This window comes from Amblyomma americanum, chromosome 1, assembly GCF_052857255.1.
Source record: "Amblyomma americanum isolate KBUSLIRL-KWMA chromosome 1, ASM5285725v1, whole genome shotgun sequence".
Lineage (NCBI taxonomy): Eukaryota > Metazoa > Arthropoda > Arachnida > Ixodida > Ixodidae > Amblyomma > Amblyomma americanum.
Window position 1 is genome coordinate 163,998,159 of NC_135497.1, and position 26,829 is coordinate 164,024,987.

Consider the following 26,829-nt stretch of genomic DNA (forward strand, 5'->3'; position numbering starts at 1 on the left):
CCCCATTCAGCTGGCTTTATACTCATTTGAGAGTTGCCACGGTACCAAGAAAGAACACGTCTTCCAGTAACCCAATGTATATTGCACGATATCTTCTACACTGCCTTCCCCGCAATTGGGCATCTGCAGCATGCACACATTGGGGAGTGGTGACACCACGGGTTCCTGAGCATCCGCAGGGACATCCCCGCAGGGGCATGATGGTGAACAGTGCATCCCCAACAGACCCGAGCACCCGCGCTTTGCCGTGCGCAGCATCGCTATGTCCGGGGAAAAGGGGATCCTGGTGGTTGAGCCGTTGCTGAGCGTTTGGACGTTTAAGGCCCCTTGGCGGATGCAACACGCCACTTTGGCCCCAGCTTCCTGTAGACGGCCCCCTCCGGCCTGACCCGACCGGGGGAAATCAGCAGTCGCCTTTTCCTATCCTTTCCTCCACCTTTCACTTTCCTATCTCTTTGTTACAACTCTTCTGTCTCCTGCTCTCTTCTTGGTTTTTCCACTTTTAATTGGTGGCTAGGGTTAACCTTGTGTGGCCAACCACCCTGAGTTGCTTCATATTTGGTTATAGTGGGGTGCACAGCTGGCGTGGGCAGGATTTGCTTGCAAGTACCTGCCCCATCCCCTCAATGGGCTCCTTGGTAGGTGACTGCACCATGGCCAAACAACAAATGTATTTTATGGCTACTTCATGCCCTTCTTCTGATCGCCCTCTCAAAAGAGGGTGCACCGACATGGCAGCAAGGTTCTTTGCAAAGAATGCCAATAACTTTCCAAGATTTCACGTGGTTCAATCCAACCATGAAGAAAAACTGCCAGACACATTTCACCATTTCTCGTGACAAAAACTCAGACACAATAGGCCAGGGGTACAATGTAAAAAAATTAGTTAATGGGGACCTTCTACTCGAAGTTCTCTATAACCACCAGCATGAAAAACTGAAAGAAGTCACTTACTTTGGAGACATTGCTGTACTAATCAGCCCACACCAATCACTAAGTACTGTCCGTGGAGTCATTTCAGACGATGACCTAAGATACTTGAATGAGGAGGCACTGTTGGAAGGCCTAAAGGAACAGAATGTCATGAACGTGTATAGGATTAAAATCGGACGAGATGATAAAGAAACCCAAACAAAACACATTGTCCTCACCTTCGCTTCAAGCACACTTCCAGATTCTGTAGAGGTCGGATACACCAAAATCAAGCTGAGACCATACATTCCAAACCCACGTCGATGCTACAAATGCCGGAAGTAAGCCACGGTTTGCAGACCTGCCGGGGCAAACAGACCTGTGCTCAATGTGCTTCGCACAACCATCACACTGAACACTGGAATGTGGAACACCACATTTGTATAAACTGTGAGGGCAGCCACCCGGCTTACTCACGGTCATGCCCAGCCTGGAAAAAAGAAAGAAATTATTACACTCAATGAAAACGTTTCGTTCAGAGAAGTGCAGAAACGACTCTTGTTGGGGCAGAACCCAACATACTCTGCTGTGGTGCAACAGGGCGCAGCATCACAGCAGCCATCGGCACCTGCATAGCTCACGCACAGTAAGCCTGGAGCAGGGACACCCGTTCCCCTGGTGGCCACAACTAGTTCAGCGCAACCACCCACAAAACAGGCCACGCGGACCACCAGGTCTGCCGGTCCCAAGGCCCCTCCTCTCACGGAGAGCTCCAACATGAAAACAGCTGTGCGTTCAGCACGTTCGTCCAGTGTATCCGAGGATGCGATGGACAGAGCTCTTGCCGCTGCAGCAGTGGCAAAACTCTGTCGAGCAAAATGAAGGGAGTAATTCCTAATAACTGGTCCAAAAGACCCACCAACCTAGGTTTTAAACATTATCCTCATCTAGTCTATAATCATGGCAATTCAAGTTCACTGGAACTGTCGTGGATTTTTACACAACTACACAGACGTAACAGATATTTTAAATTGATTCTCTCCGGTAGCACTGTGTCTCCGGGAGACTAACCTAGGAGCACGGAAAAAAAATATTCTTAAAAAGTATCAAGTCTTTCTCTGTGACCAGGAGAACTCAAGCAGGCTCTCTGGAGGCGTTGCTATTGTGGTCCAGGGCGATTATTCAACTCGGAAAATCCACCTGAAAACCTCATTGGAGGCAGTTACAGTAACCGTACTTCACTTTAAAACCATAACAACATGTTCCATATACATTGAACCTCACCTAACCAACACATTTCACGATTTAGAAAGAATTTTAATACAACTACCGGAGCCATATCTTTTAATTGGGGATTTTATTGCTCACTTTTCGTTTTGGGAAGTGAACAAACGGACGTCAGAGGCCGGATTCTAGAAGATGTTATTCTCTGCAACAATGTCTGCCTCCTGAACATGGGCAAACACACTTACTGCTCTCCAAGCAGTGGGAAAATGAGCTGCCTAGATTTATCTCTTAGTTCAACTTGTGTTTTTAACGATTTTAAATGGGATGTCATTGAGAACCCATATCGCAGCGATCACTTCCCTGTACTAATCAGTTTAACATCTTCACCGGAGATAATCCTAACAAAAGTGCAACGTTGGAAAACTTCATTTAGCAGCCTGGCAACTTTTTAGAGCAGAAGCCACATTAGAAAAATTAGTTTTGGAAAATTTGAACATTGATTAGATAAATGAAATGTTCACGAACTGTATAATAACTGCCGCACACTTAGCTATTCCTCAGTTGTCTGGAGTGGTTAGACAGAACCACAAGGTATGGTGGGCACAAAATTGCAAGGAAGCAGAAAAGCAACAAAATAAATCTTGGGGTAAATTTCACAGGTACCCTACACAGGAGAACCTCGTACGGTTTAAAAAGGCAAGAGTGAAAGCTCGGTATATCCGTCGCAGTGCCAAGAAAGCCTCATGGCAAAGTTAGATTTCATCTATAAGCTGTCAAACAACATAAAAAAAAATGTGGGAACAGGTTCGAAATTAAATGGCAACTTCTCACCGTCCATGATCCCTCTTTTGACAACACCTGGCGCACAAACAAGCATAAGGGAACAGGCACACATCCTGGGGAACACTCCGCTGCAGTTTCTAGTTCATCTCACTATATGCAGTCTTTCCTGAAATAGAAATCTATTGCTGAAAAACAAAGGCTTCCAACAAGTGGAGGTGGAAACCGACAATGCAACAATTTAATCACTCTGCAAAAAATACTGTACTGTCTGCCGGCAGAAAAACTGCTCCAGGACTCAACCAGATACACTATCAAGTGCCTGCCCATCTTTCCCAGCCGGCCATAGAGGCACTCCTGAATTTCTTCATTAAAATATTCATAGAAGGAAAAATACCTAAGGAGTGGAAGAAAGTCGTCATAGTGACATTCCTGAAACCTGGATAAGCACCAACTTCCCCTTGTAGGTATAGGCTGATAGCCATCACAAGCTGTCTTGCCAAATCTTTTGAAAGTGTCCATAATATTAGACTGACATTTTTCCTTGAATCGCGTGAACTTCTCGATACCCATCAATGTGGTTTTAAAAAGGCATGCTCAACTACTGACTGTCTAGTGCGCCTCAAAAACACAATAAGAGAAGCTTTTACACACAAACAGCACTGTCTTGCTGTTTTCTTCGATATAGAGAAAGCATATGATACAACCTGGAGGTTTGGGATCCTCCGCGACCTAGGTATCCATGGCAAGATGTTGAACTGCCTGAATGACTTCCTTTCCGACCGCTCATTTCAAGCACGCCCAGCATCAACCCTGTCCAGGAGCTTCGTTCAAGGGAACGAGGTTTCTCAGGGGTGTATTTTAACCTCAACATTGTTTATTATAAAAATGAATTTCATAAGTAAAATAATCCCAAAGTCCATCCTGTATTCAGTGTACATTGATGATCTTCAAATAGCCTGCACATCCTCAAACGTAGCAACATGCGAGATACAAATACAGTTGACATTGAATAAACTAATGACATGGGCAGATCAGAATGATTTCCAGCTTTCCACAGAGAAAACAGTAGCCATTCTTTTCTTGCTGAAACGAGGCATACAATCCGACCCATTCATACACCTGAACTAAACACAGACATCCGTCAAAAATGAGCACAAATTTCTAGGGATAACCTTTGACAAAAAACTCACTTTCCTGCCTCTAATAAATGCACTGAAAAAGAAAGCCTCCGGATCCCTTAATATACTCAAAGTACTGTCACGTAAACGTTGGAGTGCTGACAGGACAAGTCTTTCAAAAATTTATTGCTCCGTGGTACGCTCTACCTTAGATTACGGATATATAGTTTATGGGTCAGCGAGGCCTTCGTACCTGAAACAGCTAGATCCAATACATAATCTAGATATGCGTCTTTCCTTTGGTGCTTACAGGACGTCGCCCATGAATAGTCTTAATGTTGAAATCAACGAACCCTCACTTACAGACAGAAGAACCATGCTCACATGCTCATACATTTTAAAAATCTATTTTTTGCCCAAACACCTATGTTAGCCCATGGTCACAAAGTGCCCATGTACAACACTCTTTAACAACAAACCGCTAGCTATCAGGTCACTCCTCATGCGTTTTGAAGAGATTTGCCGAAACCTCGGCATATTAGATATATTGCCTGACTTTGCGCAGAGACGAGATCCACTGCCTCCATGGTACAATATTCCTGTAATCTCTGATCTTACTCTGATACAGTTATATAAAAAACAAACTCCACAACATATAGTACAAGAATTCTTTGCGCTCAAAGAGAAATACAGTAGCTTTACGCACTTTTATACAGATGGTTCAAGAACGGACATTTACGTAGGAAGCGCAGTGGTCCGAGGGAAGTCGGAGAAAACAGTACGGCTTCCACAGTTCGCATCCATCTTCTCTGCAGAACGTTATGCATTCTGTGTGGCCGTAGAAAAAATAGTAAACGAGAACCTCACCAACAGTATTATTTACAGACTCCCTCAGTATACTTACAGCTCTGCACTCTAGAAATGCAATCACTCCGATTCTTGCTGGTATCATACACAAGATAGTAACAGCCACAGCTCGAGGACAAAACATAAAACTCTGCTGGGTTCTGACTCATGTCGGAATAAAAGGCAACGAGAGGGCAGATTTCTGCGCTGCTAAAGCTCGTGGCAAGGAAATAAAAAAGTAATTATACCTTTTAAGAATTGCGTGAACTTAGTACAGCGTAAATTAAGAAAAAAATGGCAGTCGTCTTAGAGCAATGAGGTAAATAAGAAGCTACGCTTGCTAAAGCCCGTTTTAGGCGAATTAATGTCTTGTGTGCACCAGGAACGATTCAAGGAAGTCATTCTCTGCCGTCTCCGAATAGGCCACACACACCTTACGCACAACTTCCTCCTAACAAAAGAAGACAAGCCAGTTTGCGAGGAATGCGGAGGTGAACTTGCCGTTAACCACATCTTATTATCTTGCGTGAAACTGCAAAGACTAAGAAAAAAACACTTTAATCAATTTTGCGTTTGTAGTTTTTTAAGAGAGGCAGGATTTTTCGAAAGACCTTAAATTCTGACCAACTGGTTTGCTAGTTTTTTGTAGACCTCACCCACTTTCTCATGCCTAAAGAAAAAGGCTGAGGTTTTTATTTGATATGTTCGGAGCCTCAGGATTCTTGCCCAGCCAAGGTTAGCCGCTGAGGTACCTGGTCTTCTTTAAGGCTTTTACAATTAGCCATTTCCAAATTTCTACTCCTCTGTTATTACTATACAGTACAATCTTTTAGGCCATCTGCACCATCGATAATATTTCAAATTTCTAAACATTCTACAGGAAACTTATTCTATACCTTGAGCTTCGCGCGTGATGGCCTTAGCTCCCTATATGCCATAAAACCCAACACAACAATACACTCTCAACGGAGATGTTGAGTTTGTGAGCAGTCTACCTCACATGAATGCAACGACCATCTCGAATCAACCCTTCCACATGGCACATTGACATTTGAGGTGGACGTGCTTGGTCAACCTGACCTATGCTCCGTCTCACACATCTGTTCTCTTCATCAAAATCCTGGCACCAAAACTGCACTTGTTTTCTTTACATTACACTCGCTTCATAAACTTCCACTAGTTGCTGATGAATGGCAACTGGGGACATTCTTTTTAAACGCGGAAACCTTATTACATTTTGCACCTCAATCGCCAACCATGTATCAGTCAATGCCTCCATCTTATTACTTAATGAATGCATGAATGAATGAATGAATGAATGAATGAATGAATGAATGGAATGAATGAAAAACATTGTTGGGAGATTTGGCCGGGGGATGTGTGGGAGGGATCTATAGTCAGGGGCTCCAGCTGCTGTCACTTCTGTCCGTGCTCATGCTACGAAGGCCCTTTGGGCTTCAAGTCTAAAGCTGGACTGGGCAGCCTCCCACCCCTCAATAGTTGCCACTGCGTCAGGTCGCCAGATGAATTGCTTGGGCAGATCCACGCTATGTGATGCAGGCTTGTCTCCTCCACACACTTTGCATTTGGAGTTGTAGGAACCGGAGTTTATTAGGTTGAGACGGGCGGGTGAGTTGTCGGCTTCACCACCTAACCCCCTCTGCTTTGGAGAGCCCTTTGGCTGGGGGCGGATATTTTCTGTGAGAGAGTTTGCAATGTTGTAGCCTCTCCACATATGTTGCTACTTATTTCAAAGTGCAGTGGCACAACTACCTCAATCTACCAGATTTGATCGTGCCTTGTATCCAGACATAGAATTTAATTCACACGGGCGCTTGTTACCTTAGTTTTTAACCATCCTTGTAGGTTGAAAGGGAAATGACAAAGGGGGAGGGCATAATTATATTACTCATCTAGGAGGCAACTGCAAGGCACAAAGATGAGAGGAAGTAGCAGGACTTCATGCAGGTTTTTAATTGTCAAGTGGTATATGTTGCTGTTTGATTTTATTACAATTTTATTTTTGTCATATAGAAGTACATGGCACTGGGAGCAAGTAGTAATCACTGTCACAAGTAACACATATAGGCAGAGGTGTAACCCCCTGTACATTAAGAAACCCCATTGCAATTGTTGACACATGATATTAGTGTATTGCTTCATTATTTGAAAAAAGCCACATAATTATGCACTCTTTATTCACATGTTTATATCCATAACTTTGTGTTACCATAGTATGACCTGCCAATTCTGTATACTGCATTTTTTGTGACAGCTGTACCACTCACCTCCACGGTGCCTCAGAAATAGTAGGTATGTGAAATAAATAAAGAAACATGTCCGTTGGCAAAATGTAATGAGAACTACTTTCACAGCAGTGCAATGACAATTGCAAACTAATGCACATTAGCAAGGATTTTCACCTCATACATATACAGAATATACAAAGGCGTTTACACATTGCATAATGTCACACACGTCGCCTTTTGAACAGCATAAGACAAATTATGATGCCAATTAATTACATGTTTAAAGGTAAAGTTACAAAATTACACATCTCTCAGAATATCATTTCATCAAGTGCAATATTTTTGTTTTATACTGTTCAGCAACACAGGAAGATATTTGGTAACATTAGGCAGTGTGTTTTAGCTGTATGCTTTTTCGTAAATTTCATTTTTCGAAAGCTCACCAGCTCATATATATAACTCATATATTGTACTGTTTTTTTCTGAGTCTGCAATATGGTGACGAAAGGGAGGGCTGCTTCTCTCTTTGCTTTCAAGGATCTTCCAAAAATTATTGAATATTTTTGAACATGGATTTCATCCATGTATAAGTATTCCTTTCTGGTACATTTCTCTTCGGCCTAATGCCTTTCAGTACCTTTAAATCATTGAATTCTACACAAGGTCTTTATGTATGTACTTTCTGTTCGGCTCTGTAAAGGCTGGTGTGTATTATTTAGCTTAGGCAGATATGACATTCAAGGAAATATAACTTGCAACTCGCCAATCTGGCCATTTGATTAGGTGCCAGTAACGGCGGTAATGTTACTGCAGCACGCTTTAGCCGTTTTTCACATCTGGTTAGGCGCACGCTACGCGCATGAGCTTCGATATATGTCTTGAGCTGGCTCCCAAATCGCTGCGTATTATGCAACCAGACGCACGTGTAGACACAGTCGCGCACCTTGGCGTCGATGCAAACCGGGGCGGCAACATGTCTGAGCACGACTGCGTGTGACGACAAAAATCAATAACGGCTTGTTTCTTCTGTGAGTTTCTATGCATCTCCCTGCACGGTAGAGCGACCATTAGACCGGAAGCCGCTTGATGGCGCAACCTGCACCCTTGCTGCGATAGCTTGCTGTTTTGGTTTTCTGTCGCTACAGATGATGACGATTTACAATTTATTAATGCGCAAGCGTTATATAACTCAGTTGTGTTCACAGATCTTGTCCGCGAAATGGGTCCTACAGATGACGTCACTCATGATGAATAAATGTTTAAAAGTTTAATGATCTTTGATTTGTTGAGGCTTAAAGACCCATGCGACTCAGGCTATGAGGGACACCATAGTGAAGGGCTGCGGAAATTTTAGCCACCTGGAGTTCTTTAACGTGCAATGACATCGCACAGTACACAGGCCGCTAGAATTTTGCCTCCATCGAAATTCGACTGCCGCGTCTGGGATGGAACCCGCGTCTTTTGGGTCATCAGCCATAACCACTGAGCCACCGCGCCGGCTGTACAAGTTTAATGATAATGGTAATAGATTAATGGTGTTTTATGCTGTGATGAAGAATGATATCACATTGTTAATGAGTAAAATCAATTAAGAAGTTGATTACTACAATTGAGATAATTATTTAATTAGTGAGATGAAACTGACAAATTGGAAAACAATGCCATCACTAATTAAGGGGAGTAATTGGTGGATAACGTGTCAAGGTGATGACGTGGCACAAAAACCACGTGTCACGATGACTTGCAAAAAGTATGGCCATTTTTTTACCTACACTCGCTACACTAGTGTAGCCAGTGTAGCATGGGTCCATTTTTTTGCCAGTGTAGAGAAAGTGTAGCTCCGCCCACCTACACGGACTCATTTCTTTTACGCGTAGTGTAGCATGGTAACTACACTTTCTACACCGTTTTGTTTGGAGGTGTGGTGTAGGCTACCGGACGAAAAAAGAAGGCGCGAGTTTCACAACGCCTTTTTGTGGCTGTAAATGTCGCGAGCAGTTCCGCGAAGCCTCGCAAGTCTGTGAAGTCCGTCTGCCTGGACGATGGCAGCTTTATGGCGGTGCACCTACAAGACGGACAGCGGCAACCTTACCTTCTAGAAAGATAAAAACTGCTCACACGCCAGAATGTGCGTATTTTAGTCTGCCGAACGCTACTTCACATTTAGGTAAGCCGCGTTCGTTCCGTACGTTGCTATCGGCGCTGTGCGACCCAAGGGAAAAAATGTATTTTGCGTACATGGACATCCACGCATCTGTTTGTTAGTGCGAACCTGCCTATGCTTACAGTATCATCTTTATCAGTATCAGACTTTCTGCATAAGAAGGGAGATTGTTCAGGCTAGTGGATAATTCACACGAGGTTCCATAGCGCAAAAGCAGGGACACGACAGAACACGAGCGCATTAAAGACATCCCCTTGATATTCTGTTTGGCTTATGAGTTTATTTTATGGGGTTTAACGTCCCGAAGCGACTCAGGCTATGAGAGATGCCGTAGTAAAGTGCTCAGGAAATTTCGACCACCTCGGGGTCTTTAATGTGCACTGACATCGCACAGTACACGGGCTTCTAGAATTCGATCGCCACGGCCGAGATCGAACCCGCGTCTTTCGAGTCAGCAGCCGAACGCAATAAACCACTGTGCCACCTCGGTGGCTTGCCCTTGACATTCAGAATGACATTTTCTGGACAGCTCCTGTATTTATTCGAAAAACAGTGCTCCAGTAAATATCAGCAACAAATTGAAGAAAAAATCGGCATCAATAAAATTACGTCAAGAAATTAGGCGAAAATTTGAGCAATTCAGATCACGTTTAAACGATTAGACCATAAAGAATGTGACGCGTCCGCAAATATTTTTGCTCTTGAAGAGCAGGTGGCCGCCTATCTTCAGCTTCAAGTACATAATCAGCCAGCGGCGCGGCTGGGCGCAGAAGCCGCACTGAGCTCGAACGCCAGCGCTTGCCTCATCTTCTGAAGACGATGAAGAGCGGCCCATCACTGACGCTTGAGTTCCTTCGCCTGTGCTGCGTCCTGCAGCCAACCCGCAAGCGACTCGCACGTACGCCATGCGTGCTAGCCGTCGAATGCGACGGCCATATACCACAGGAGACGCGGCGCGACGAAAGCAGGCACTGGTGGTACTTCCGCAGCGGATCTAAAAGCATCAAGGTCTATCGCGCTGCGGAGTCCTCGAGAGCCAGCCTCTAAGCGATCCAGGCGGAGGTCGACGAGGTGTTCTGCTTCTTCGGAGACCTGGAGGCAACCACGGGCACCGGATTCATCGACAGCTGGGTTTCTCGCAAGACGGTGGTCTCGAGCAGCAGCGTGGCCGGAAGCCAGAAGCACGAGGTGGCAACCTTCTCCGCGGTGGCGGTGCGGACGCCGCGGACGCAGGCGACGACCAGGGCGTGCCAGGCGGCGACTGGGGCTATGACCGACCCGCTTGCCACGTTGACCAGCGCGGCCATTGACAGGTGCAGTCACCTCGCACTGTTCGAGCATGGCGAGATGGTTGGTCTGCGCAAGACAGAAACGGTGTTTAGACGACTCGGCGGAGAGCACAACGTATTCCATTATGTCGATGAGATGAACGCAAGCCACAACCGCGCGAAGAGTGCACGTAGAACGTACCTTGACCTCACTCCCTGGCTGCCCAGCTGGAAACATGACGGTGTGGTTCCACTGCTGTTGCAACTCCAAGCTGCAGGGGCGATGCGGCTTCATAGCCGAAGGGCAGACAGCAGCAGTTCTCAGTAGAACGCTGGCGTTCCGCGCTCGGGTACCACCGTGGGCTCGTGCGTCGTACGATGTTTCAAGAACGACTCCGCGCCAGTGGCAAGGGCCGACGTTGTCTGCGAGCGTCGCAGGCACCGCCAGTAATGGTTCAGCAGAGCCCTGGAACATCGTCGCGTTGCTTCGAGGTGGGGACTGCGAGACCTACCTTCGCCGGTGTCTTGGAGCAGTGCAGCAGCAGTGACGTGGCTCTTCGGGCTCGAAAACTGCGTCCAATTCGCAAGATGTTCGACGCGTGACTGGAGCTGAGGGTGACTCGATGACACGCACGACGCGTGACATGTGCAGTGGCCGCACCTGATTGGCCAAAACGCCGGAAGCGGATGCGGTGCTTTGTATACTGCGAAAAGAGTCGAAGAAACTGGATGGTGACGTCAAACCATGTAGTCGGAGAGGAGGGGGGGGGGTGGAGGCGGCTTTTTTTTTTTTTGATGGAAATAAAACTTGTTTCAATCAGTCAATCAAGGAAGATTTAGAGTAGAGGCCGCCACGCATGGAGGAGGGAAAGCTCAGGAGAGGCCCTCGCTATCAGAGCTGCACGCCAAAAAGGTTGCCGGAAGTCACGTGTTTTCGCAAGGACCACTGGGAGTCTTTAGCCGACGGCGCAGCCAATGGTAACGCTGGACGCAGCGGCGTCGTCTGCTACATTGGCGCCATTTTTATTACCTACACTGGCTACACGAGTGTAGCTAGTTTAGCATGGTTTCATTTTTTTTTGCCAGTGTAGAAAAAGTGTAGCTCCGCCCATCTACACGGACGCATTTCTTTTACGCGTAGTGTAGCACGAGGACTACACGTTAAACACCGCTTTTTTTTTTTTTGGAGGTGTAGGCTAGCAGACGGAAAAAGAAGGTGCGCGTTTCAAACAAAATAATAATTGGTTTTGGGGAGGGGGGCAATAAATGGCGCAGTATCTGCCCTGTATATCGTTGGACACCTGAACTGCGCCATTAAAGAAAGGGATAAAGGAGGGAGTGAAGGGAGAAAGAGGTGCTGTAGTGGAGGGCTCCGGAATAATTTCGACCACCTGGGGATCTTTAACGGGCACTGACATCGCACAGCACACGGGCGTCTTAGCGTTTTTACTCCTTAAAAATGAAGCCGCCGCTGTCGGGTTCGAACTCGGGAACTCCAGATGAGTTGCCGAGCGCCTTAACCACTGAGCCACAGCGGCGGGTCAAAAACGCACGTGAAAAATGTATTTTGCGTACATGGTCGTGTATACGTATCTATGTATGTTAGTGCGAAACTCCCTATAGGCTTACAGTACCGTCTTTCACGTCTGTGTATAAATACGGCGGCGCCTCAAAGTGGTCGGTCGGCCGCTGTCTGAGAGCGAAGGGACAGCCATCGAAAGTCGCACCCCATTTTCCGCTTATCGCCGGTTTCAACGCGACGCAGAACGCTGTTCTCCTACTCACGGCTGAAGCATGGATGCTTTGTATTTCGCACGAGGAACTCGTCGCCGACCCCTCATCCGACGGTGAACTTACTGTGCAAGTAGCGACAGCTGCAGGGCAGACGATACAAGCTTGTGTGTTGCGGTCCATTTGAGACAAAACAAAAATGTCCTTTCCATTTCTCTACCGTAATGAACGCAACGGAAAAATGTTTTGCCATATATATTTCTTCATTTATTATAATATATTATGACTAAAAAATTCAGAGGTGGTCGTCTCAGAGAAGAAAGGAAGAGAGAGGTGCCGTAGTGGAGGTCTGCGGAAATTAATTGCGACTACCTGGCGATCTTTAACGTACATTGACATTGCACAGCACACGGGTGCCTTCGCGTTTCGTCTCCATCTAAACGCGGCCCCCGCGGTCGGGTTCGAAGGCGAAACGCAAAAAAAAGCCACCCGTGTGGTAGACATTATACCAGGGCCTTCCACTATGGCATCTATTTTTCTCGTTATTCTTTCATTCCCAGCTTCATCCCGTTCCTAACGGCGCGGTTGAGGTGTCCAGAGAGAAGCGAAGGAGTTACTGCGCCTTTCATTTAAAAATTGGTTTTTGAGGAAAAGAAATGACGCAGTAACTACCTCACATATATCGGTAACACACCCGAACCGCGCCGTGAGGGAAGGGATAAAGTAGGGAGTCAAAGAAGAAAGGAAGAGATGTCGTAGTGGAGGCCTCCGGAATATTTTCTACCACCTGGGGTTCTTTAAAGTGCACTGACATCGCACAGCTCACGGGTGGCTTTTGCGTTTCGTGTCCGTCGAAACGCGGCCGCCGCGGTCTGGTTCAAATCTGGGTACTCCTTTCATTTCCTCAAAAATCAATTTTTTGTAGCCTTTTGATTTGAGCTACACCATTATATCTGGAAGTTAACTTTTATGTACACATTTGCACTGGTGCTCGTCCCTCTGTACAAATTCTGCGCTGAAAAAAACTCAATGGAGCATTACTGACTCCTCCTCTGAAAATTTCGGGAAATACATTCAGACAGTTCTGCGAATAATTTTAACGTTTGGGCTCTCCTTTGCATTCGGGTGCAGTCACTGAAATATCTGATCTATGCAAGGCAAGGCTATGCAACAATCTTGCTAAAATTGCGCTGTCGGTCCGCCTCAGTGGCTATGGCACTAGGCTCTTGACCCGAACGACGCGGGTTCGATCCCGGCCGCGGCGGTCGCATTTCGATGGCGGCGAAATGCTAGAGGCCCATGTTATGTGCGATGTAAGTGCACGTTAAAGGACCCAAGCGATCGAATTTCCAGATCCCTCCACTACGGCGTTCCTCATAGCCCGGGTCGCTTTGGGACTTTAAACCTCATAAAGCCATAAAACCGTAAACCGGCCTGAGGACAGCGGATCTGCAATGCGCGGGAATCCGATCGGCACGCCTAGCATGGCGCTGTCTTCACAAGTCAAGGATTTCGCCCTGATGATAATTAACGGACTCTTTATGTCGGGGGGAAACCTCACATCGTCGTGCAGCGTCTTCTGGAGGACAGGATTTCGCCTGAGGGTAATGGACATGGCGGGCAGGGAGAACGTGACCTTTTCACCTCGGCATGCAGCGTCTTCAGGAGGCCAGGTTTCCGCCCCGAAAACATCAGACTCGTTGTGTCCGGGGAAGGTTACCTCCTGTTATCGGCAGCCAGCGCCTTTCGGAGGCCATGGAGGTTTCCGGACTGAGGACAACCTGCAGAGTCGGCGTGCCGGGGGAAGCTGACCTCCTCGCCTCGTCGTCAGGCGTCTTTCGAAGGTTTTGATTTCAGTTAAAAGACAACGGACTCGGCGTGCTATGGTTAGCTGACCTCTTCGTCTAGAAATCTGATGACTTCCGGAGACCATCTTGAAAACGGCACCTTCTGAGTGCCGGATGATGAGGACCTTTTGAATTTGAGTCCGGTGCGGCCCCCTACTCCTCATTCGTAAAAACGGAGCTTTAGTTCCTCGCCTCATGACAGTTGGTTCATTTCGCTGGTCAGCTCCTGCTGATACAGTGCAGCAGGGCCATACTGCCTTCGGTAGGCAGATAAACCTGGCCGCTGAACTTGCTCAATAGAATGGACCGACGAGCCGGCAGCCCGTAGTAGTCCACGGCCGCCGGCTGTGCTCGTCGCGTGGACAAGCGCCAAGAAAATTGCTATTGTTACCGCACTGGCCCGCGTTCCGCTGTGAGCTCTTCAAGCGCTGCGGGAACCATTGGGAAAAGGATTAGTGGCGAGGACTCCATACTTCTTGAACTAAGGTGCACGTCAGGTTAGTGTGCTGTGTCGTCCTCATGTATGTAGCTGATTCATTACCAAATGCCAATATGAAAATCTCTTTAACCATATCACATAGACAATAAATAAAAACGATTGCAATTCATATGTGTGAGTTCTTATGAGATGCCGACCTTATCTGCAAGGCCGTCTTTCTCAAGGACCATACGACCAGAATTCTAAGCTTCGGGAAATGTCAGCACATACCTGACATTTTGCAAATAGCCAGTACAGAAGCGTGGGGCAGTACACATTATACGGTTATATGTGGACCATGATTATCGTCTGCCTTTTCCCCCGCTAAGAAAAGTGCACAAACTCCATAATGTTTAAAAGTGACTTTTGAGACCAGCCTTTAAAAGAACGTAAATTTTGGGCCCTGAAAGTCATTGGAATTTTACTTCAGGTCACTATAAACCGAGTTAAGTCTTGTTTTCACACAGATGACTGTCCTAGTTTGGTGCGAATGAGATAACGGAATAAATGCAGGTAACTTCACGTTCGTGCCGCTGCTCTCGATGCGTCCATTCAGGTTCGTCCCTAAGCCGCGGGCAGGCTTCTGCTCCTATGTCACAGTAATCATCTCCTTTCTTCCTCTGTTTTGCGACACAGCCAGGCTGCTTCAGCTTAAAATACTTCTCAGCGCGTTGTCAGATGAGGCGCTCGAGGAAAATCCAAAATGAAGGATGCCCGCCTTATTCACATGGGTTCTGATTGAACTCACTTCAATTTCAATACGGAGAAAAATTAAATGAATCCATGCCCAGAGCAATGCAGAAGTTGGGTTTTATGAAATCTGCTCGGGATGAAGATACAGGCGAAACTGTGTTTTATCCGAGAACGAAGAGCTTAGCATGTCAAGAAAAACAAGAGCAGCGACGCCAGGGACGTCCCTGTACATGACATGTGACTCGTGGTGGTGGTAGTGGTTTTATTAAAAATAATAGTAAAAAGGAAGTAAAACATTTTTGCTAGCCCCGGCATCTGCCATCGATACTGAAGCACCAAAGTACCATATTTGCGCGATTCTAACGAAATGAATGAATAATAATCATAATTGGTATTTGGGGAAAGGAAAGGGCGCACTATCTGTCTCACATATCGTTGGACACCTGAACCGCGCCGTAAGGGAAGGGATAAAAGAGGGAGTGAAAGAACAAAGAGGTGTCCGTAGTGGAGGATTCAGGAATAATTTCAACCACCTGGGGATCCTTAACGTGCACTGACATCACACAGCACACAGGCGCTTGAGCGTTTTGCCTCCATAAAAACACAGCCGTGGTTGGGTTCGAACCCAGGAACTCCGAATCAATAGCCGAGCGCCTAACCACTGAAAATTAAATTTTGGGGAAAGGAAATGGCGCAGTATCTGTCTCACATATCTCGGTGGACACCGAGACCCCGCCGTATGGGAACGAGCTCCTGTTTTCAGTTTAAATATTTCAGTTTTTTAGTTTAATAATTAATAATTGGTTTGTGGGGAAAAGAAATGGCGCACTATGTGTCTCATATATCATTGGACACCTGAGCCGCACCGTAAGGGAAGGGATAAAGGAGGGAGTGAAAGAAGAATCTGATTCTAATACTGATCGGGAGTTCCCGGGTTCGATCCCGACCGCGGCGGCTACGTTTTTATGGAGACAAAACGCCAAGGCGCCCTGTACTGTGCGATGTCAGTGCACGTTCAATATTCCCAGGTGGTCGAAACTATTCCGGAGCCCTCCACTGCGGCATCTCTTTCTTCCTTTCTTCTTTCACTCCCTCCTTTATCCCTTCCCTTACAGCGCGGTTAAGGTGTCCAACGATATATGAAACACATGCTGCGCCCTTTCCTTTCCCCCAAACAAATTATTATTATTATTGTTATTATTATTCCCCGTGCTTGAAGTCTCGCTTGCGGGGTACCTCAAGGAATAGCGAATTAGCCAGGTGCCCTTCTCTTCAGATGCAATCAAGGCGAAGGCTCTTCAACTAGCGAGGCAGCGCAATATTCCAAGGTACTGCTTCAAAGTCAGCGGGAGCTAGATCACCAAATTTACGAAGAGGAAGGGCTTTTATCTGGGACGGCGAAAGAACATTTGCCAATGACTCCCGAAAGCCTACGACGAAAAATCGATCGCTTTTGAGCTGCTCGAGATTTTCGCCGTTCGCATGATTATACTATAAGTAACATCGGGAACGCCGATCAAACACCATATTCGATATGCCGTCGAGCTATACGGCGGAGTCGACAGGCGCCAAGCAGGTGCGAATACTCACGCCAGGGAATGAAAAAAAGAATCGGTGTCTGCCATGCTCCGTTGCACAGCAGACGGGAACAAGTTGAGTCCATATTTGATCAGAGGAAAATGGTACCGGTGGACACACCAACATTCCCTGGCAATGTTGTTGCCCGCGTACGCCCTAAGTGGTGGACGGACACCGATCTTATATGATCGACTGGATCGACTCAGTGTGGAAGAGGCCTGGCGCTATCCTTGGCGTGCGCGCTATGCCAGTGCTTCATCATCATCATCATCATCATCATCATCATCATTATTTTTCCTTAAAGGCCCCAATGGGGCATTACATAATGGGTAAAACAAATGATAACGGGTCACAAAGATAGAATAAAAATATAAATGACAAGCACAAATAAACACAGTAAACGCATTGAAATTAACCAGGCAATAAATAGGTAAATAAAAAGGCTTTCTACAGGAATTGAGGAGAGAAATAAGCAATCAATAAGTGTTTAAATTTTTACTTAGTTGGTTTCATTGGCAATACCGCCAGGGAGTACATTCCACTCGAATATAACAGTTGTATGGCAAAAAGGAATTACTGAAAGCGTTAGTGGTACCATGAATACTCCGAAGACTGTTGCAATTAAACAAACGTCGGAAGGATCTCAAGGGGCGCAGAATAAGGCTCTCACGTAATTGCGGGAAATTATGATAAAGTTTGGGAAATAGGCAAATTCTTGCTATCTCACGCCGTGATGGGGGGGGGGGGGGGGGAAGTTAGACCAATGGAAGATTTTATATTAGTAACGCTCAGCCGAGAATCATATTTGGATGTTATGAAACGAGCAGCTCGGTTTTGGACTGCTTCTAACGCCTGGATTAGGTATTCTTGATGGGGGTTCGAAATAGTCGATGCATATTCAAGTTTGGTAAGGATGAATGTTTCATATGTGATTAGTCTAACCGTGGGCGGAGAAAATGTGAGAGGTCGTCTGATTAAACCTATTGATTTGCAAAACACGTGCAGCAAGTGACTTGGTGTGCTTTGACCAGTTCAGATTATTTGTTATTTCGACGCCAAGATACCGGTAAGGTTCAACTTGCGATAGCACTGTCGTGTTTAGCGAAAATGAGTAGAGCAAGTTAGATTGTTTCCGGGACACGTGCATAAACTTACATTCAGTCACATTCAACTTCATGAGCCAGGTAAAGCACCAGTTTTGGATTAAGTTTAAGTCATCCTGCAGCAGAGACTGATCACTATTAGTGCAAATACGACGGTAGAGAACACAATCATGTGCGAAAAGACGAATGGATGACATAATTCCAGCAGGTAAGTTATTAACAAAGATTAAAAACAGAAGCGGGCCAAGAACTGATCACTGAGGGACTCCAGAGGTAACATTTGGAGCGGCGGAGGGATGACTATCATTGACGTTGTATTGCGAACGATTAGTTAAAAAACAGTGAATCCATGATGATACTAGTGGCTCCGCGAACAGGCAGGAAAGTTTGGTCATGAGGCGCTGGTGGGGAACGTGGTCAAAAGCCTTAGAAGAATAGAGGTAAATTATGTCTGTTTGAAATGATGAGTCTAGGTTTGAGTGGAGGTACGTCAGTCGTGAATTCGAAAAGCTGTGTTTCGCATGAATAACCTGAACGAAATCCGTGTTGGTTAGAGAAGAAAGAGCAAATATTATCTAGGTGCGTTGCATTGTGAGAATAAATTTTATGTTCGATTAACTTGCATGCAATGCCCGTTAGCGAGATAGGTCGATAATTGCATGGATCGGAACGGTTCCCTGCTTTAAAGGTCGGTACAACTCTGCTTAACTTCCACTTGCACGGGAATTTAGCAAGATATTAGTTTGGTACCTTTAAGAATCTTAGCAGCTATGTTGTCGGGCCCAGGGGCACTGGATACCTTTAAGTTATCTATTAATCTGCATATTCCATCAACTGAGATATCATCTGGCGGCATTTGACTCTTTTATATGCCATACAACTGAGCGCGTAAAGGAAAAGCTTGCGGCCTGGCACATCGAGTTCGTGATACTAATTCTTGGCGGTATGACGTCCCAAGTTCAGCATCGCGGTGTCTGTTTAAATAAACCGATCAGTGATCGCGTACGCACAGCGTACGACTGCGTTGGAATCTTGCAGACCATCACCCAGCGGGCCGACCTCACAAGATCGACACTTGCAGACATCGCAAGGTGGGTGTACGGTGCTTGCAAGACACTCCCGCAGGCAACGCTAGCCCATTCGTTCAAAAAATGTGGGATCTCAAACGCTCATAGTTTTTCAGCGCAACGGCACACAGCCAAAGAAAAGAAGAAGGAAGAGAAGAAGGACGAACACAGCGCTGACCAACCTTCCGTCAGTCTTGCAGCTGCAGTCTTGCAGGCCAACATTGCAAGATCGACGTACCGTGCTAGGTTCCTGGCATTCTGCATAAAGAAGAGAGTGACGCCCGCAGAAGTGAGTGCCTTGTTTGGTGCTGTTCCGCCGTCGTGGGGGCATGTGAAACGCGTTTGCAAACTCTTAAGGTCTGAACTGTGGAGACAAGTAAGGTCAGCGCTGTGTTCGTCCTTCTTCTTTTCTTTGGCTGTGTGCCGTTGCGCTGAAAAACTATGAGCTTCAATCGAGAATACCAACTAGCCCAAGAACTAACTCTACTGGAGTACATTTCAAGCGCCCTGTATGGAAGCGAGGACGATTTTCCGCGGTCAGTGAACAGCGAGAAAGAGCTGTCGTCGTGCTCTGACGGCGAGGAGCCTAGAGAACGCGTATGCGCTGATTTGCGTTGCCCCGCCACGGTGGCTCAGTGGTTAGGGCGCTCGACTACTGATCCGGATTTCCCGGGATCGAACCCGACCGCGGCGGCTGCGTTTTTATGGAGGAAAAGCGCTAAGGCGCCCGTGTGCTGTGCAATGTCGGTGCACGGTAAAGATCCCCTGGTGGTCGAAATTATTCCGGAGCCCTCCACTACGGCACCTCTCTCTTCCTTTCTTCTTTCACTCCCTCCTTTACCCTTCCCTTACGGCGCGGTTCAGGTGTCCAACGATATATGAGACAGATACTGCGCCATTTCCTTTCCCCCCAAAACCAATTATATATTATATGATTTGCGTTTCATCATTTTTGTTCTTGTTATTGAGGCATCTGCTCACTCCACATTATGTATTGTCCGTGGTAGAATCTGGCCACTGCGACTGAGCCATCGCGATGGTAGCCATGGCGCTGTGGACCGATTTTTACTCTTCAGCAGGCCCACACACAGGCTTCGATCGTTACCGACACAGAGCCCCGTGGAGCACTGTTATCTCTTTAAATGTTTGCTGCGGCGCATGGCCCTCAGGAACCAACGAAAGCATGCAGAGCAGTGCAGTGGAGGTACGGGGCAACCATGGTTCGAGGAGCGGCGCTGAACTTCAAAATTTTTTTTCTCGCTTAAAACAAAAAAGGCTGCAATGAAAATCCCTGAAAGAAGTTTCAATGAAGCTAGCTATCAATTGGGCTGCATTTCATATTTTTACTGGGAACGCCTCTGTACGAAATTTATGGCCGAACACGTGGCACAACGCACTTTTTCTAATTTCGACATTTTTTCTGAAGTTTGTTGTTTTGCAATAAAGTTTAAACCTTCTAATAATATAGTACTTGTTATGTAGAAGCGCCGGAACATTTGACGTTTCTCCCCAATGCCGCAAAAGAGTATGAAAAATTAGCAAAAACCACATTTCTTGGAGAAAATAATAAATTATAACAACAAAAAAACTGTGCGAAAAATGTATTTTCTGTGCTGTAAGAAACCGCAATGCACATGCATTATCTCTACAAGCATTTAGAGCGCTAAAGTAAAATATTTAATTTTTTAAAATTTTTCAGTGAGACCAACTTTTACACTTCTCTGAAAATTTCAAAGCGCTGTCACATGAACAGGAAATGTTTCCCCAAAATTATTAAGGGTAATTACCTTAAACCGTTGAAAAAGCACCCACAAATTTTATGGACAAGATCGGAGGAGGTCGAGCGCTTACTCTGGTAAGTTTGGTATGGAATGACAGATGTCTTGACGCAGAGCCACCGTGCGGTAAAGCTAGGGGTTGGACATTTCGGTTGAAATCAAAAAGAAAAAAAGATAAAAATACGCCGAATTCACTTTTAGAATTTCGGTGTTAACCGAAAAAGGTCAGAAATCTTGGCACGCAATGCATAGATAGCTGTTGAATGCGAGTTATACTCAGTCGAAACTTTAATTAAGTAAGCAGGAAACCAGGGGCACGATGCGACGATGCTGTTATTGGATAAGAAGCGCATCTGTGGGATTTGAGACGTTGCTCGGCTAGTTTACACGCCTCTGACGGCCGCGAAGCCCCACCTCCTGGTGGCCTGCTAGCTAAGCACAGTTTGTTCACTCTGATCACCTGCTTAGAGCAGTTAGCCGACAAAGTAGGTTAATGAACTGCATGCAGGACACTAAAACAAAACTGTGCATGGGCGTCACTAAAAACTATGTTCTGGCTACCGCGACAATTGGTCGGCAGTTCCATCGCTGCCATCAATACGCAGACCACGTGATGCCCCACGTTTGAGCACAACACAGCGCGACAACCCAACTCTCACATATCAACCTAGTTCTTAGAAATGAACTTCTAGTTGCATTTCTGTCTACCGGCTGTCTCGTTTAACTTGAGATACCCTTTTAATGACGATAGCAATTTCTTATGTAAGCACAGCTCCAAATACTACCATTTGCAGGCTGATTACTAGTAAGCAAAACGGTCATGATGACGAAATCCCCCAGACAGACTTCAACTGACTTTTGACCAAAGTGGATTGCTGCAATTAATCACCGAAAAAATTCAGCATATTTCATTTGTCGGAAATAACAATCGCAGAAAACAAAAAAAAAACGGAACTTGGGTTCTGAAATGAACACCGAAAAAATGTCCGCCGAATTTTCGAAAAATAAAAACAGGAAAGTCTAACCGCTAGGTATAGCGTAAGAAAACGACAGCCACGGTTTGCGCGGCGCCAGAACCTTCGCGGGGCCTAATTTAGAGGAGCAGCCACGTGCGCACGTCAGCTCTGGCAGAGCTACGGCCGGCGAAGAAGCTCTCGGCCGCCGCCGCCGCGCTCGATAGCGTGGAAGTCGGCGTCGCCTCAGAGAGGCCCTCGCCGTGCACGAAAGCAAAGAAGAAAGAAGCTGCAAAATATCTCCTGCCGTTACCGTACGTACTTAGCTCAACACAGCGCGCCTATATTTACTGTAGCTGCTCTGCGCTGTGTAAGCATAAAAGCAGCGCAGCACAGTACAGCGCGAAGTAAACCGGCTCTTGGCGTAAATTTATGCGATAAGCAGCGAAGCTTAGCCCTGCCTGGTTTGTTTGTTTGTTTTTAGGTGATACCTGTGTCTGACATTGAACTCAGCCATCCCATGTTTTGTTTGGTTTATGGGGGTTTAACGTCCCAAAGCGACCCAGGCTATGAGAGACGCCGTAGTTAAGGGCTCCGGAAATTTCGACCACCTGGGGATCTTTACCGTGCACTGACATCGCACAGCACACGGGCCTCTAGAACTTCGCCTCCATCGAAATTCGACTGCCGCGGCCGGGATCGAACCCGCATCTTTTGGGCCGGCAGCCGAGCGCCATAACCACTCAGCCACCGCGGCGGCTCCCACGCTTTGTATCAGGTCGTCGGTGCTCTCATTCTTCTCGTGGGGTTCATCAATGCCGGCCTTGTCATCCTCTACGATTCAAGCGATATGTTAGCCTGTAGATCCCGTAAGCCAGTGGCTACAGCCTGAAGGCTCCTCACAACTCCCCATCCATCTCAATGCGCCCCACATCTCCCTGCATGGCCTTCATGTCGGTCTTGTGACCACAGGGCTTCGCGTCCAGCATAATGTTTGAGGCTTTTTCGATATTTTCACCTTTTAAGCTTTAAGTCGCTTTTCCTGTAGCTTTGTTTGCTTCCACATCTTCTAAAAAAAAGGTCAATATAATCGGCACAATTGTTCTCCTCCTTTTTGGAAAGGACATGGTTTGTACCTTTGGCCTGATGTGCTGCTACCTTGCCTGGTGCCCTGTCCGCAGTTGTTCTTAGTTGCTTGAATTCACTAAGTTGCGCCTTCATCTCAAGTATGCAGCAGCTACGTTCTCCTACAGTGCACATGTGTTCTTGTTCCTGCAGATTTTCTTTGATTTTGTTCTGGAAGGCTTCATTTTGGGTGGGGCTGCTAGTCCTGGTCAGAACGTCACCTCACTGAAGAAAGGTTTTAGGTTGCTGCCGAGCTTGGAATATCTATTCGACTAGCGAGAAACTTTAGGGGCATTGAAATACGCCTTAGCCTCGATACTTTGGTCCTGGTTCATTTGTAATTGACTTACTGTTAGGCTTTCAGTGTGCGATGAAATAGTGGCTAAGCAGAAATCGCATTTGGATACAGTCTCAGGCGAGGCAGCACTTCACGCAAGCAGACTGCGCACAAGGCTATACCTGAAGGATGCTGATCGATGTTCGTATCATGCTGTCGTGATCCGCTTAAGACAATTCACCAACCAGCTGAGAAGGAGCCGCCTTCAGCAGCTCTTTTCGGGAGATCCCTTCACGGCACCACGGTGTACAGCCTTTCTGTACAACAATCATACCACCTGGGCTCCTCCTCGACCACGCAGTGCGGCTCGTTTTAAATCACCAGCGCTCTCTCCTTGTTAAAGAAAGCATTCTGCGCGACTGAGTATCGAACCCTGTCACTTGTATATTTTCACAACAGTAACCTCATGTGTGCTTTCTATTCGGAAAGTGTCGCTAATACAGCATGGTGCTTCAATCGGCGTAGTTCCGTTCTCAGGGGTGAAATTATGTTACCCTAGACCGTTTTGTGTTGATTTACATGTAATGCGGCTTACTTGCAAGCAGCGGGACAGGCGAAACGCTTGCAAACTGGTCCAACAAAGCAAATTTATTCTAAAAACAATATAAAAACACCGCTGTTTGGTTGGTCACCCGATGCACCAAAGCAAGTCATGAAATCGGGCAGTAGATGTAGCATGTCCTTAGGCAAAGAATGTTGCCCATTTTGCCCGTTACGATTCCAATCATCCTTGCAGTAACCTACAGTGGATCATATACATACTTCCCTTGGTGTCAGGTCAACATGTTAATACTTCTATGCCCGCCTCTTTCTCTATCCCTACCGATCGGACACTTCCTGTCCCAACTGCCCCTGTAACTATGCAGACCTGGCCCATTGCCTCCTCTACTGCCCGGCTGCTCAGCAGTCGGGTTCCTATCCGCCCCCTTCTCCATCCATCGCCCCATCGCTCGACTGGCTTGGCGCTGAAGGGGAAGAACAGCGACGTCTGGTCGCCCAGGCGGTCGTCATGCTCGGCCTGCAAATTATGGCCGAATAAAGCTCTACTACTACTACTACTACTACTACTACTACTACTACTACTACTACTACTACTACTACTACTACTACTACTACTACTACTACTACTACAACTACTACTATACTACTGCTACCACTACTACAACTACCACTATTACTACGACTATACTACTTCTATGCGTAACGCGATTTTCTTCCACGTTTAAACTTATATATGTTCCTCCCGTGCTGAAACGAAACACGCCTTTCATGTACCGTAAATGCAAATTCTCAATTTCCATAGATGGCCATGCAAACCCCCACGTTGTACAAGAGGCCCCTATATGGGTTTGTCAAGATTACAACCAAACAGACATGTTCCCGGAGATGGTAGTTGCTTCGGTCGGAGGAATATACAACCTTTGTCTGTAAAGTTTGGAGGCTGATTTATTTTCTTCTCTAGAAATGATTCCCCAAAACAAATGTTGCCGCTTATGTGTGCGCCATCTTTTCTTGCTAACCTGAGCTATTGATGATAATTGCTGGGGCAGCCGCTAGATGCCACTGCATGTAGAAAAATACGTTGACACTTGTCATCTGCGCATTCTACTGTGAGTGAATATGGAGAGATGGACGTCCACCTCGAACAGCGTGTAAACATAAAGTTCTCCGTGAAGTTTGCCAAGACAGCCACACAGACGTATGAGCTCCTTCGTGACGCCTACAGCAACGAGACATTATCGCGAGCGCGAGTTTTCGAGTGGCACAAGAGGTTCGTTTCGGGGAGAAACGCCGGTGGAAGACGACACATGGCAGGGGCGCCCTTCAACCTCACGCAAGGAAAACAGCGTTGCTCGGATCAGGGAAATCGCACAGCAAGACCGCACCATAACAGTCAGCATGCTATCAGATGCTCTCGACATTAGTAAGACAACATGCCACCAAATTTTGCGTGAGAACTTAGGGAAACAAAAGCTGAATCCCAGACTTGTGCCGCACTCCCTCACAGGACCAGATGGACACGCGGGCATCAGTGAGCGCTGATTTGCTCTCCGAGGCAGAGAAGGATGCTACATTCGTCGACAGCATTATTGCTAAAGACGAAACATGGTGATTTCAATGCGATCCTCAAACAAAGAGGCAGAACGCCGAATGGCGGTCCACAAGCTCTCCAGCGTCGAGAAAGGTGCGGCGACAGAAGACCGAAACAAAGACGATGCTGATAGTTTTTGTCGATGCCAGAGGCGTCATACAACACGAGTTAGTCCCACAAGGGCAGACGGTGAATCAGGAGATTTACATCCGCGTGCTCCAACACATGCGTGATGCACTGCGACGCCGTCGCCCTGACTTATGGGCATCTGCACAATGGAGCCTTCTCCACGATAATGCAAGTCCGCAAACTGCTCTCAGTGTGACAAAATTTCTCGCCAAGCACTGCATTACTGCACTACCTCGATGGAAAGAAACGCGAACAACCCGGCGCCAACACGCTCCGCTGTTTATACTTCTTTTCACCACGCTTTTACTTCGGTGATAGCAAAAAGACCCTAGACTCGTCCATGATACATTCTAGGACGACTCTAACGTCTTTTTCGTACCACTGAGATAAAAGCGCGATGAAAATAAATTCCCACAGCAGGCGTGTTGGCGTCGGGTTATTAGCCTTAGTAGTAATTCCCCACGCGCCATACTGGCCTGACCTCTCCCCATGCGATTTTTTCCTGATTCCTCGTGTGAAGAAGCCCTAAAAGGTCGCTGGATGGGGAGCGTGGAGACCATTCTAGGCACCATGACAAAGGAGCTGACAGTCCTGCCAAAAGAAGCGTTTTTCAACTGTTTCCCAGACCTCAAGAAGCGTTGGAAGCTGAGTATAGACTGTAAGGGAGACTATTTTGAAGGGGTTCTTAACAAATGATTTCTGTGTTAAACGCATCTTTATAAATGGACTCAGTCTCGGACCCTTACGGACAAAGGTTATATATTGCTTCCCTGCTTTAATATTCAGGCCAAATCGTAGAACGATCCGGTAGACTTGGGTTCGATTCCAGCATGCGGCAGTCGTATTTCGATGGAGGCGAAATTCTAGAGACGCGTGTACTGCGCGATGTAAGCCCGAGTCTAAGAACCCCGGCTGGTCGATGTTTCCGGAGCCCTTCACTAAAGCGTCCCTCATTGCCTGAGTCGCTTTGGGACGTTAAATCGCCATGAACCATTCAAAATAAAACGTAGATTACACAGGCAGCTTTGCCAAATTCTCACGCGCCTTGAGAGAGTCTTATGTCATAAATTTCCTCTTCTGGATTTCAACATCTTAGGTAGTAGTATGCCAATAACCGAGTCACATGTAATCTATTTACCCGGGTTTCAAAAGCGTTCTTTTTTTTTTTGCAGTGGCAGTTTATGCATATTTGCAATGTGCACACCGCAGACAAACACAACATTGCAAGCTCGGCAGAATATGCCTTTAAAATTGCGACAGCGTGGCCATTTCTTTGTTTCTTTACATTCAACCCCTGCCATGCTCCTCTTGTAAGCACAAGTAGACTGACTGCATTAATTCAAACCAACTT

At 46.5% G+C, this 26,829-nt stretch overlaps 1 protein-coding gene across 1 annotated transcript; it reads right to left on the reverse strand.

The window, feature by feature from the left end:
* Window positions 1–9,823: 9,823 nt before the first annotated feature.
* Window positions 9,824–11,268, reverse strand: LOC144114102 (uncharacterized). The gene is made up of 3 exons (XM_077647587.1): window positions 11,080–11,268; window positions 10,770–10,990; window positions 9,824–10,655 (listed from the first exon to the last, which is right to left on the reverse strand). Exons 2-3 carry the CDS (start codon window positions 10,860–10,862, stop codon window positions 10,212–10,214), a joined length of 537 nt encoding a protein of 178 aa, XP_077503713.1. The 5' UTR covers window positions 10,863–10,990; window positions 11,080–11,268; the 3' UTR covers window positions 9,824–10,211.
* Window positions 11,269–26,829: the final 15,561 nt, after the last annotated feature.